Source organism: Hipposideros armiger, unplaced genomic scaffold (assembly GCF_001890085.2).
Source record: "Hipposideros armiger isolate ML-2016 unplaced genomic scaffold, ASM189008v1 scaffold_71, whole genome shotgun sequence".
In the NCBI taxonomy this organism is placed as follows: domain Eukaryota; kingdom Metazoa; phylum Chordata; class Mammalia; order Chiroptera; family Hipposideridae; genus Hipposideros; species Hipposideros armiger.
Genome location: NW_017731421.1, coordinates 1,944,967 through 1,957,370, shown reverse-complemented (window position 1 = coordinate 1,957,370; position 12,404 = coordinate 1,944,967). Strand labels below are relative to the sequence as shown.

The following is a 12,404-nucleotide window of genomic DNA, read 5'->3' as shown; positions in this document are numbered from 1 at the left end:
GCTGGCTCCTAGCGGCCACATCAAGGTGGCAGGAACGGCCCGACATGCTGCCAGCTCCCAGTTTGGAAACTGTCTCCTGTTGTTGTTGGAGCGATCACACCTCCCCTGTCCACTGTGGCCCCCGGGCCAGCGAATGCCTCGGGAGCACCCTTATTGCCAAAAGGGAAAGTACAAAATAGCGCACATCTGAACGGCAGAGGAGAAACCGAAGCAAATAAAGACATGTTCACTCACGGACCGAACAGGCAGATTTGGGGTTGGCTGGCCATGTCGCTTTGGAAGGATTCTGCGAACCTATTTAGGAGACTGGAATGTTGTTTCATTTTAGTGCAGTTTTGTTTTTGCAAGGAAAACACTGGTGTGGCCTCTCCGCTGGGCCCTCTCAGCCTCAGCCTTTCTGGATCACAGCCACGGGACCTTGTTTGGTCCTGGTAGCATGAGTGATGAGACGGGACAGGAGTTTGTGAAGAAGTGGGTGTTCCGGGCACTTTTGTTCTGACTAGCTTGTGTGTGCTCTCCCATCTCTCCTGACGTTTTGCAAGGCCAGGGCATTTTGATGAGCTGGTCTATCTCCCTATCCTAGGGAAAAGCCCCCGGCCTTAGCTTACAGGGCACATTAGAAGCTTATAGATGCTCTGGGGTGGACAGATCATGATAGCAGTCATGGTAGTGGGGTCAATCTTAGGAACAGTGATGGGAGACAGGTGGGGTTTGGGCTGGGCCATTGCTCTCCGTGTTTGTTACTTCACCCTCACAGCAACTTTACCAGGTATTGTGGTCATCATCCCCATTTTAGAGATTAGAAAATGAAGGCACAGAGAGGTTTGGTAACTTCCCCAAGGCCACACAGTGCCAGTGCTGGGATGTGAACCAAGGTAGTCAGGCTGCAGCCCCTCCAATGCTAAGCCATGTTTCTGCTCCACTAGTAATAAGTCCGTCACTTGTAAGCCAAATGAGGGGCGCGGAGCCAAGACAATCAGAGAAATTTAGGAGGAAAGAACTCAGGAGACTCAGGACTTTGCCCTGGGCCACGTGGTAATGGTGGAACTCCAACTCCGATGTGGCTTCCTGGCTACAAACACTTACTCTCTTTTCACGGAACTATTCTCCGACGGAAAGGTGCCAAGCTCAGGCCATTTCAGGGTAAGGAAGGCACTGGCTCCCTGTGTGTGCAGAAGGTTCCAGAAGTACCCAGGTTTATGGGACACGTCTGCTTCAGACATGTTGTGTCTCAATGAAGCCAAGCCATTTTTTTATGAGCCAGGAAAGGGTCGATGTTGCTATTTAAAGGACCTTTTGCTATTTCCCCCCCTAACGCAGAGACGGGTTCCCTAGTTTACCTTCTGTGTTAATGAAGAAGACGGAGCCAAATCGATTCAAGGAAGGATCAATAGGAACGTCCTGGCACGTGTGCTTTGCGCCCAACAGTGAAGCTGGTACAAACCGCCTGTGGGAATTAACATAGAGGAACTAGCCCCTGGGCCTCTGGGAGGCCGGCTCCCTGCCGAGGGTGCGGCTGTGAAGTTAGACTCAGAGGTGCGCACAGCATCCCGAGGCATCTTGCCAGCCTCTCGTTTTTTACAGCCGACTTGGAAACAGCCACTCACCTCCTCCCAATTGGAGCTGCCTCCACTGAATTTGCTAACTTTGCCAGTGGGCTCCGTGTTTTGCCATCCCTGGCAAGAGGGTCTGGAGGGGCCATTAATTCACCGGAGTCTTGACTTCATGTCTGACGGGGAGAGTAGGACCCAAAGCCGTTGGGGAAGGAACAGGACCGAGTCCAGTTGGGATGGGGAATTGGTTCCTAGTAAAGAATTGTTTATGAGATTCCAGTCAATGAATTGAGAAACATGGTGGGACGTCCAAAACGGGGAAGGATGATGGAGTTACCAGAACGGGCAAGGAGCGTGTGTGTGTGTGTGTGTGTGTGTGTGTGTGTGTGTGTGTGTGTGTGTGCGCACGCTGAATTTGCTATTCAAAGCATGGCTGCTATACATGCAAATCCATTCCATTCTGGTCAAGGTCTTAGCGTGAGAGCATCCAGATGCCCCTGAATGAGACTCTCTGCCCCTGTGGCAGCCCTCCCCCCGCCCTCCACCTTTTGTTCCTAGTTCTTTGACTAGATGACTTTTTCTTTGACTGAGCCAATGAATGTGACTTCTACGCAATTTCTGAATTCTGTCTTCAAGACGTGTCCTCCATGTGCCGGCTTTACAAGTATTTGAAGACAGCTATTGCGTGCTTCATTTTCACAAAAAGGAAAAAAGAGAACATCCAGCCTCTCATAATCTCAGAGCCAGCCCCTCGCTTCCCTGTGTCCCATTACTTGTAGTAAATGCCTTTATCACACTGGATCTAATGATTTTCATGTTCATAGTCAACTAATCTTTACTGAGCGCCTCCTTTCTCCCAGACGCTGTAGTAAGAAACTTCGTAGGATCTTTTGTTTCACCCTCACTCCAGTCCCCTGATGTAGGTGGAGTGACGTCCTCTTTACAGATGAGACACTCACAGCTCAGAAAGAGGACGTGGCTTCATTCTCTTGCCAGTTTCCTCGTCTGTGTAATGTGGTCGCTAATACCGCCCTTGTCAGGGGGTCCTGAGGAGTAAATGAGTGAGATGTGCTGTGCACAGGATGGGAGCTATCTTCTGGGAACAATCCTTCCATGGTCAGCCCATTCCGTTATGGGCAATAATGATGATGATAATGATGATACTAATGACATTTATGTGAAGTACAGTGTGTCCGAGATACAGGGCCAAGACTTTCACACGCATTAGCTCGCCTGATCGTTTCAAGTCAGGAGATTGGTGCCGTTATTATACTGGTTTCATTAGAAGAGGAAATTAGAGGCCAGAGACAGTTGCTTGCCCACTGTCGTAAGAGCTGGAAAGAGCAGCTCTTTCAGGGCTGGGATGAGGACGGTTCTGTGGGCTCCTGAGCCCACACTCCCAACCCCTCCCTCCTCTGCTGCACCCTCGGTGAGCGACATTCTACCGCATCTTTTGCCATATGAGTGCTGGGTACCCAGGGTCCCATCAGAATACTGACTGGACTGGGGCGTGAAGGGAGGCTGGCTGCGTCGCCACATTGTGGACATGTCAGGACGTGATGAATTTACTCATGCAAAGGAAGAGCCCCAAAGGAGGCTCAGGGTAGGGTCCTGGTAGAAGGAGTAGGCCGGGGAGGCCGTGGGAATGGCAGATGGGCAATGGACGGAGGGCAAGAAGCGCTAACAGGTGAGGTGGATTTCGGATTATGGTGGAACCACAGAGTCAAGAGACCCCTCCAGGCCCCTGCAGCCTAGGCGTTTCCAGGGCCGGCAACTGTGAGCCTGTGGAGGGATTATTGTAACTTGCACAATGACTGCCTTCCTGGGGGCTGGGTGTCCACCCCGAGGTGGGGTTGCGATGTGGTTCAGGCCTCCCTAACCGCCTCCTGTCTCCGTGTCGCCTTTCTCTGCAGTGATCCGGGCCAGGGTGGTAGGGAAGAAGTTGGTGAAGGAGGGCCCCTTTGGCACACTGGTCTACACCATCAAGCAGATGAAGGTGAGTGGCACAGCCGGGCTCCAGGAGGGTTGCTGGGGTTTTGTGGGGTTTTTTGCCAGAAGAGGCTGGCCAGGGGAGGCGAGGTGGTTTGGAACCAGGATGTGTGTCTGAGCCCCAGTCCCAGCCCGTCCACCCTGCTGGAGAGGGTGTTTCTGAGGCAGCAGAAAGGCATGGGTGGGAAGAGGGGGCATGGTGGCTGCTTTATCCCACAGCCAGCCCGGGCGGAGTCCCTCAGAGGCAATTAAGAGTCTAGGCTCTGGAACCGGACAGCAGACAGCCTTGTTACCCGGTAACTATGAGACCTTGGCCACGTCACTGCCCCCTCTGGGCCTCAGCCTTCCCATCTGTAAGACGAGGAGGTTGGACTAGATTCATCTTAGGGGCTCTTTCGAGCTTTGACTTTTTGAGTGTCAACAACGCCTACAGGTCTTGTGCAGCTACTGAGGTTGCAACTTAGGTTTAACGCCTCAAATCTTGACACTGACCTTGGCTGATCACAGAAGCCTCATCCTGAGATAGGAACAGCACCCTGTTTACCTATTTTCCCAGCTGGTTAGCACCGTGTACTAAGCACATCCATATAACTAAACATAGTCCTGAGCACATTACCACTACGAAGCCCTTTAAGGAAAGCCTGCCTTAAGGAAAAGAGCATCAGATTCGAAGCCTACCGAGCCTGCTTCCCGGTCTCAGCTCCACTCCTAAGTAGCTGGCTTACCCTGGAATCGCCCCTTTCCCTGGCCTCAGTTAGGCCCTCTGTTAACAGTGTGGGGTTGGGCTTGGTGTCCCCAAGAGCCCTCTGGCTCAGAAACCTCAGGGTCTAAGTGCCCTGGAACACTGGCCCTGTCACTTCTAAGCAGGAGCTGCTTTAGGTGCCGGAAAGGAATAGTTACATTTGCCTCAGCAGAGAGGACAGGGGCCTCACCCTGAATAATCTGGCAACTGGTCCAGCACCCCACCTTGGTAAGCACCTCCCTATGTGCAGTGCTTCACGCCAAGAGCTGTGGAGGCCACTAGGAACTACAGTCAGGTGGGGAGAGAAGACTCATGTGTGTGACTAATCAGAAGTTCGAGATGGTGCACTCAGGTCCAGGGCAGCTGCCGTCCTCTTGACTCACGGCTCAGATTTGCATCCCCAGCAACCAGGGCGGGGCCCGTCATGCAACAGGCACTTGGTGAATGCTTCCCCATCTCATGGGGGAAACGAGAGTGAGACCCCACTGGCCTGGACCCCCCAGAGGAGACAAGCCTTGACCCCTGGAGAGAAATGGCAGGGGGGTGACACAGCCCACGAGTGGTACCCGTCCATCCCAGAGGCAGGCCTCCTGGTCTCCCTCTTCCTGCACCCGGAGGCCTGAGGTCGGATGTACTCAGTTTGTAGAACCTGTCGCTTTGGATTCAATTTTGGAAACATCCACGGCCTCCTGGTTATGTAATGTCCAGAGTCAGCCCTGGCCAGTTGCCCTTGGCTTCCCAAGCTTGGTCATAGGACCAGCTTATGTCTTCAGATGGCCGTGGGGAGAGACCAGTGGGCGGGGGGAGGGGGGGACCAATAAGAGCAACAACCCCCCCAAACCCCACTGTGCAACCCCTGTAGCCGGTGGGTAAATGCCAGAGCCTATTAAACAAAAGCAGAGGTTTAGGAAACACATCCCCCCGCCTGCTCTGGAACAATCCTTCACATTCGAGACACTGGTCAGCAGAGAGCTGCGAGGGAGAGAACTGGGAGGCAGTGTTGCTAAGCTCGCCCAGCTGCCCTCCTTCCTTCAGCGCCTGGACGCCAGGATGGTCAGAGGCCCTTCCTGTGGGCAGAATGTCCCATTTCCCCTCACTGGCATCAGACCAGCCACTTGGCGTGGGGAGTGTTTAGAGGCGAAATAACATTTGTTCCCCCTTCAGCTTCAGAGCACCCACACCCACTCCCAGGATGCTGGTCTCCTGCTGTCCACGCACCATCCCTCCCCCCCGGCTCACAGAATCAGGGTGCTGGGCATCAGAAGACCAAATCCCTCCGTTTCCTCTGACGGAGGCTCAAAGGGGAAGCGACTTGCTCAGAGTCACGCATTTCATGAAAGGCAAGTCTGGCTCCCTGGCTGCGGTGTCAGCACTCCTTCCCAATCCTGCGTGTTCTTTACATGACTCCCCAAATCTCCCTGCCATCTTACTTTGGTCATCAACCAAATGCCTTGTATTAACTGTGCCCCTACTACCAGCCAATAGATGTTAGACAGCCCACAGAACCGGCCGTTGCCCTTCTATCCAGAGAGGCCACTGGATTCCGTTGGTCTCCAGGTACCAGTCCGCTAGTCAGAGAAGGTGCAGGACGCAGGCGCAGACCATCCGACCCCTCCCTCTCTCCCCTCATTCTCACCCTATCTGCTTAGCATTGTGCTTCCAGCTGGGGATACAGACAACACTTGTTACAATGAATGCAAGACTCCATACAAGTAGTATTTGCTGAGCCTTTGCTATAGTCTGCTAAGCCTTTGCCTGACTCGATGCTCATAATAACCCCATGGAACAGATACACAATATCAAGATCATAGCGCTAGAAAGTGGCAAACCAGAGACCAACTATTGGGCTTTGCCTGCAAGGAGATTACAGGCCAGTGGCTAAGCAGGACACTAATGTTCATTCCTGCCCACTTTGGGGGCTACCCCCGCCCTATTTGGACCTAGTTCCCCCAGGGGCCAAAAAGAGGTTAGCTTGAGTTTGGGGGCTTATCATGCAGGAGTGTGTAGCTCTTGACTTGCCACTGTCCTGCAAAGGGTATATATATAAAAAAAATGTTTGTAAGAGGGAAGGGGGAGAGGTTGGCGGGGCGAGCCTGCATGAGTTTTGGCACTGGTCCCCGGGGCGCTTTGTTCTAGCGGATTAGACAGTCTACCCAGAGAGTGAGATGGGGTAAGCAAGGGCTCCCTTAGAGGAGGGTTAAAGGAACTCCGAGAACGTGAGAATTCAAGCCACCCCATCTGACCTCTCTGTTCGTTCTCAGAGTTACCCCTCCAAAAAACAAAACGAAACAAAACAACCTCACCCAGATGGAAGGCAGGCAGCCCCTCTACCATGTGCTAACTCCAGAGCCTCTGGACCATCTCTCAGGCACATCCTGAGTGTGCTGTGTGGTGGGGAGGAGGGTGTTAGAATGTTGAGGGAGCCCATTGCAAACCCAAAATTGGAGATTAGCTGTAGCTGAGCCACTGGGCTGTGGTGCAAAGGTGGAAGTTTCCAAACTGGCTGCTCTAATCTATGGGGACCTTATCTCCTACCAGGACCATGAGAAAGCAGTCTGCTTTGCCAGGGGCTGGAGTTTGTGCAGCAGGGACATGCTCTTAGGCCAGCTGCAGGGGACAGCACGTGGGGGACATTTTGTCCCAGATGGTCCCGGGAGGGTCCCATGGGAAGGCCTGCTGGTCATGTGCTGTGCATGTCCTGACTCTGGCAGGATAGAGCTGCTGGGCAGTTGGAATGCTTGGCCCCTGGGGACTTCCTTCCCTCAGCGGTTTGTCTAATCAAATGAGCAAGCGCAGGGTCTCGCCTTTGAAGCTCCAGCTGGAAGCCCGACAGCCCCGCCCCCAGCACACAGAAAACCGTCCCCTCCTCCCTTCGCCTGGGACTTGATGCTCTGTGTCCCTCATTAGCCTTCCGCAGAGACTGATTCCATTCTCCTGTGCTCTGCTTCCCTGGCTGGGCAGCCGTTCTGTGAGCGAAAGACTGTGCGTTTGGTATCTCAGTGGAGTAATAGCTGTGAAACTCAGCTGCTTGGCTTCTACATGAGCCTGTGATAGAAAGCGGCCTTTAGCACCGTGCTAGTCTTCGGTAGGCACGCCAGAAATATTTGTCAAAATGGTGACATTTCATGCTGTCCACGCAGAGTAAAGGCCAGACATTCCAGAAGAGAGATGCCAATTCCCTCAGACTCACAAACTTCTTTCTCCTATCTTATTTGTCCCTTCATCCCAAGGGAAGCTAACTTCTTGGACCTTTGTGTAGACACTACCAAGGTAGCAGTCCCAGGGGCTTCTAGAGTCCAGTGTGACACACACACACACACACACACACTCACAGAGGAATATTATCCAGCCTTTAAAAAGAAGAAAATCTTGACATTTGTGACAACAAGATGAACTTGGAAGACATGCTAAATCAGATATGCCAGGCGCAGAGGACAAATACTGCATGATCTCAACTTTTTTGTGGAATCTAAAAAAGTCAGACTCTTAGAAGCAGAGAGTAGAATGGTGGTTACTAGGGGCTGGGAGGCAGGGGAGATGGGGAAGGGTGGTGGGTCAGAGGGTACCAAGGTTCAGTTATGCAGGATGAATCAATTCCAGACGTCTAATGTACAGCATGGTGACTATCATTAACAATATGGAACACTTGAAATTCGCTGAGAGTCGATCTTAAGTGTTCTCATACATACACAAAGAAAGTAACTGTAGGAGGGGATAGATAGTTACCTAGCTTGATTGTGGTTATCACTTCACAATGTATACATATATCGAAACATCCCATGTCCTGCGTAAATATATAGACACTTTGTTTGTCAATGATACCCCAGCTGAGCTGGGGGAGGAGAGCAGCCTGCTGAGATCTGACGTTCCAAACCAGTTTTAACTATCGGCGGACAGATGAGCCTGGACAGAGACACGCTCGTTACAAATTTGAGTCTAACTGGTTTTAAGCTAACTTTTACTGAATGGTGTGTGCCAAGTGCTATTGTAAGTCGTGGAGTTCTCAAAAGCACCTTCTGAAGCAAGTACGTTGCCCCCACTTTACGAGGAAACTGAGTAGCTTTCCAAGTGACGAATAAATGGCCGAGTCAAGAGTCAGACTCGGTCTGTTTGTATGTCTGTAGAGCCCAGGTTGGTCATTGGTTCTCCATTGCACTAGTCAGATTCGATTGCCTTTCACATCCTTTCCAATGCTGAGATTCTACGATGCTTCGATTTCAGGACATTATAAGCCTGTTGTTATAACCATCCTAAATCTGTCAGGCCAATTCTAGGTCTCTATGATGCTTTGGGATTAATACTTAGGTCAACATAGGATTACTATAAAGAGAAGACAACTAAATGAGCAAAATCTGCCTTTACCATACAGGGACTATATTGTGATGATCAGAATTGACCCGATAAGGCATCACCGTGTTGGGCAGACCCAGTCATTTGTAGTGTATGACAGTTGTGACTCTCTGCCTGGGCTAGAAGCCATGTTAAAAGGAGGGTTCCTGCAAATTCAGAAGGAGCAGTGATGCCAAGCTGATTTGGACTAGCTGAGTTCTTAATGAGCAGGTGAAGTCACTGGACTCTAAGCAGGGGCTTGGTTCTCCCCCATAAAGCAGAGATGAGATGAAGGGGAAAGATCACACGGAATGAACGAGGGCCCAATAGGCTGGGCCCGAAAAGACCTAGAGCGAGTACTGAGTTGACACATTTGCCAAAAACGGACCATCCACACCAAAACAAGAGGGTGCTGGGCACAGAAGCGAGTGTGGGGGATGGCCTTCGAAGGCCACACTTGTTGGCACGCACACACAGCTGCCCTCTTGAGCACGGTTCCTGTGAAAGCCAGAGGGGCACCATCCATCACTGAGAAAGTGGGGGGATGATGTGACACACCCCCTGCTCCCCACGGCATAACTGAGAGCTGAGTGTGGACAGCGCTTCTAGCGGCTCCTGGCTGCGTTTCCTCATTCAGCAGCCAGTCTCAAGGGAGAAGAGGGTTCAGAAGGGAGGCCAGGTAAATTAAAACCATCTGCAGTGATGGCGGCTGCTCTTCAAAAGGCAGAGGCTCCCAAACTCTGTCGGCCTCGCAGGCCCTTTGTGATGGCAGAGCTCCTCATGGACCACGCAACCCCCGCCAGCCAGTCGCCACTTAAAAAGAAGACAAGGCAAAAAAAAAAAAAAAAAAAAAGCCCATTATACCAAATGGGAGGCACTTAGATGAGATGACGCCAATGAGGTGATGTCTGGCTTTTTATTAATTACCATAAGTAAATTAATAACGCATGCCAGGAGCTAAAGTAGAGACCGTGTCCTACTGTAAACCTTTGGGATAAGCCCAGAGGCCACCAGCTGTCTAGGGCCTGTGGACTCCGAGAACAAGAGGGATAATGCGATTGGGGGACACCTCGGTGCCTCATCCCACCCCCACCAGCTCACACACTTAGCAGAGTTGTCTTGACAGACCCACGTAACGCTCATGGACTTGACCCGGAATCACCAAGTTGTGTTCAGCCTCCGTTATGTTCACACCAGTGGCTCCGAGGGCATGCTGATAAAGGAGGCAACAGTAGTCATAAATGACCTGTGCCTGTGTCAGAGGTCCTTGGACATGAACTTGTGGGGCTGCGGTGGCAGACGCCATAGGATAATGGTTAAGTGCGCGGACTCTGGGACACATTCCTCTGCTTGGGCTCCTACCTCTATTGACCAACTGTGTGGACTTAAACAAGCTATTAACCTGCCTGGGCGTCAGGTTCCTCATCTATAAAGTGGGCATAATAGGGCTGTCATGGTATTAAATAGGGTTAATACTAGAGCAGAATTTCTCAGCCTTGGTCCTGTTGACATTTGGGGCCAGATAATTCTTTGCTGTGGGGGCTGTCAGGTGCGTCACAGGATATTTAGCAGCATCCCTGGCCTCCACCCACGGATGCCAGTAGCAACCCCTCCCCATCACCTCCCAGTGGTGACAACCAAAAATGTCTCCAGACATTGCCAAATGTGTCCTTGGGTGGGGATAAAATTGCCTCCAGTGGAGAACTACTGTATTAGATTATGTTGTAGATAAAAATGCCCACATAACAGCAATTTCATGGTTATAAAGTATTTAGCTAACAATCTAGGTGTTTTGAACCTGTGTATATGCTTCATCTGGGGTAAAAGAGCTCAAAGCTTGCATCCGATGCTCAGAAGAATAAAAGCATGGAGAACCCCTGGCCTGAGCTCGCTTGTCACCAGCCAAACAGAATTTCTCTCAGAGTCCTCATCTGTAAAATGGGTATAATAATACCTGCCTCCTAGCGTTCTTGGGAAATTATGGTGAAGGGAATGTGAGAATGCCTTCGGACACTAGAAAATGGCAGAAAGATGTTGTGAAAATGCTGGCTTGCTGCCTTCTCAGAGCTCAGGTCCTGAGGCTGGAGGGGCTGGCAGGACCCTTTCACAGCAAATTCATCTCTGGGCTTCTGTAAAGGTGTTGGGAATGGAGGAATATGTCTCTGGAGGAGCATTTGGGGGTGTTGGCATGGGAGATGGGACTGGCTGGACGGGAAGGTTTCTCTGGGAAGGCGCCAATGATGGCTCAGTCAGAGGAGACGAGGTGGCCTCCTCGGGAGGGAAGGACCTGAGGTGGGTGGGTTGGTGACTGGCTGCATGATGTCCAAAGAGGGGACCAGATTTCCCACAGTCCGGATGACAGCATGCCCCCCGAGCCCTGGTTCTCCTCTCATGACGTTCCTTCTGCCCACAGATGTACCGCGGCTTCACCAAGATGCCCCACGTGCAGTACATCCACACAGAAGCTTCTGAAAGTCTCTGTGGCGTCAAGCTGGAGGTCAACAAGTACCAGTACCTGCTGACAGGTAACAGCCAGCTGCTGCATCTAGGCCAGGGTCTGGCCAGGGTCCACCGTTCCTTCACTTCACAAGGACGGAGAGGGAGTCGTTGACCCCAGAGTGTCCCGAGGACCTTACATGTGCCCAGTGAACTGTAAGGAGCATCTGGTCTTGAGTTCCTCTTGCTTAGCATAGCTGGGAGCTGAGGCTCCTACACTGAGGCGGGTTTTACTCAGCTCCACCACCGACCCTGTGGAGGAAATCACCTCGTTTTGCCGTTTCTCAGCTCTACTGTAAGTGAAACAGGGTGGCCAGTGCCCGTTTCTCTCCACCTCACAGTCCACCTACTAGGCCTAGCTTGGAGAGGTGCCCCCCTTTAAGGCAGTCGATGTAGGAAAGAAAATAACAAAACCCAAAACCATTGATGTGGAGGATGAAGAGCTGGTCTCCAGTCCCAGGTCCAGTGCTTCATGGTTTGAGACCTTCTGCAGATCGCTTAGCCTCTCTGAGTTCATTTCCCCCATCTGGAAAATGGGGACGCAGTTCACCTTCAAAGGTGTTTGGGAGGGTGAAATAAAATCACAGGACTGAAATGTCCTTAGCGCAGTACCCGGCCTAAGGTGGATACTCAGTGGTGTGAATGCTTTCCCTTTGGGCTGGGCTCCGGATAAAACAACTCTCCCCTTAACCGTCCTCTCTCCTCCTCTAGGCCGTATCTACGATGGGAAGGTGTACACGGGACTCTGCAACTTTGTGGAGCGGTGGGACCAGCTCACCATCTCCCAGCGCAAGGGGCTGAACTATCGGTATCACCTGGGTTGTAACTGCAAGGTAAGCCCCCGGGACTGGCAGGCAGGGCAGGTGCTGGCTCACAGCCCCAGAAATATCAGCTCCTGCTGTACTGGGCGCTGGGCCCTTGTGCTGGAAGGGAGTGAGTGTGGGGCCGGGGCAGAGGGGCAGGTCTGAGCAGGGCTGGTAAGGAATGTGGCCCCCGGGCCGAGTAGCAGAGAAGGCGAGAGAAGAATGCCTTTCTGCTGTAATCTGCTGGCTGCATGCCACTTGGCAGCTGCTGGGGCACAAGTGCTCGTCAGCGTCCCGGCCCCTCCCACGGCTCAAGTTGGTGGCAGGTACAGGGTCCTGGCACTAGCAGGTCCTGCCAGCTAGTCCCAAGTGGTGTCCCCACCCCCACCCCCCAGGTCGGCAAGCTGAGGTAGGACTGCTGATACCAGACGCTGCAGAAAATAACGCTTCCACCAGGCCCAGCTCCCTGACCCAAGCACAGGACCAAGCCAT

At 52.2% G+C, this 12,404-nt stretch overlaps 2 protein-coding genes across 3 annotated transcripts in view; one reads left to right on the top strand and one right to left on the bottom strand.

Annotated features, from left to right (window-relative positions):
* Positions 1-12,404, bottom strand: part of SYN3 (synapsin III) — a 436,540-nt gene that overhangs the window by 260,356 nt on the left and 163,780 nt on the right. The gene's annotated exons all lie outside the window — the stretch shown is intronic.
* The window catches only part of TIMP3 (TIMP metallopeptidase inhibitor 3), a 56,934-nt gene that overhangs the window by 40,003 nt on the left and 4,527 nt on the right, over positions 1-12,404 (top strand). Inside the window, exons 2-4 of the mRNA XM_019642596.1 lie at positions 3,467-3,549; positions 11,027-11,138; positions 11,821-11,942. Coding sequence (XP_019498141.1) covers positions 3,467-3,549; positions 11,027-11,138; positions 11,821-11,942 — 317 coding nt within the window. The remainder of the gene's footprint in view (positions 1-3,466; positions 3,550-11,026; positions 11,139-11,820; positions 11,943-12,404) is intronic.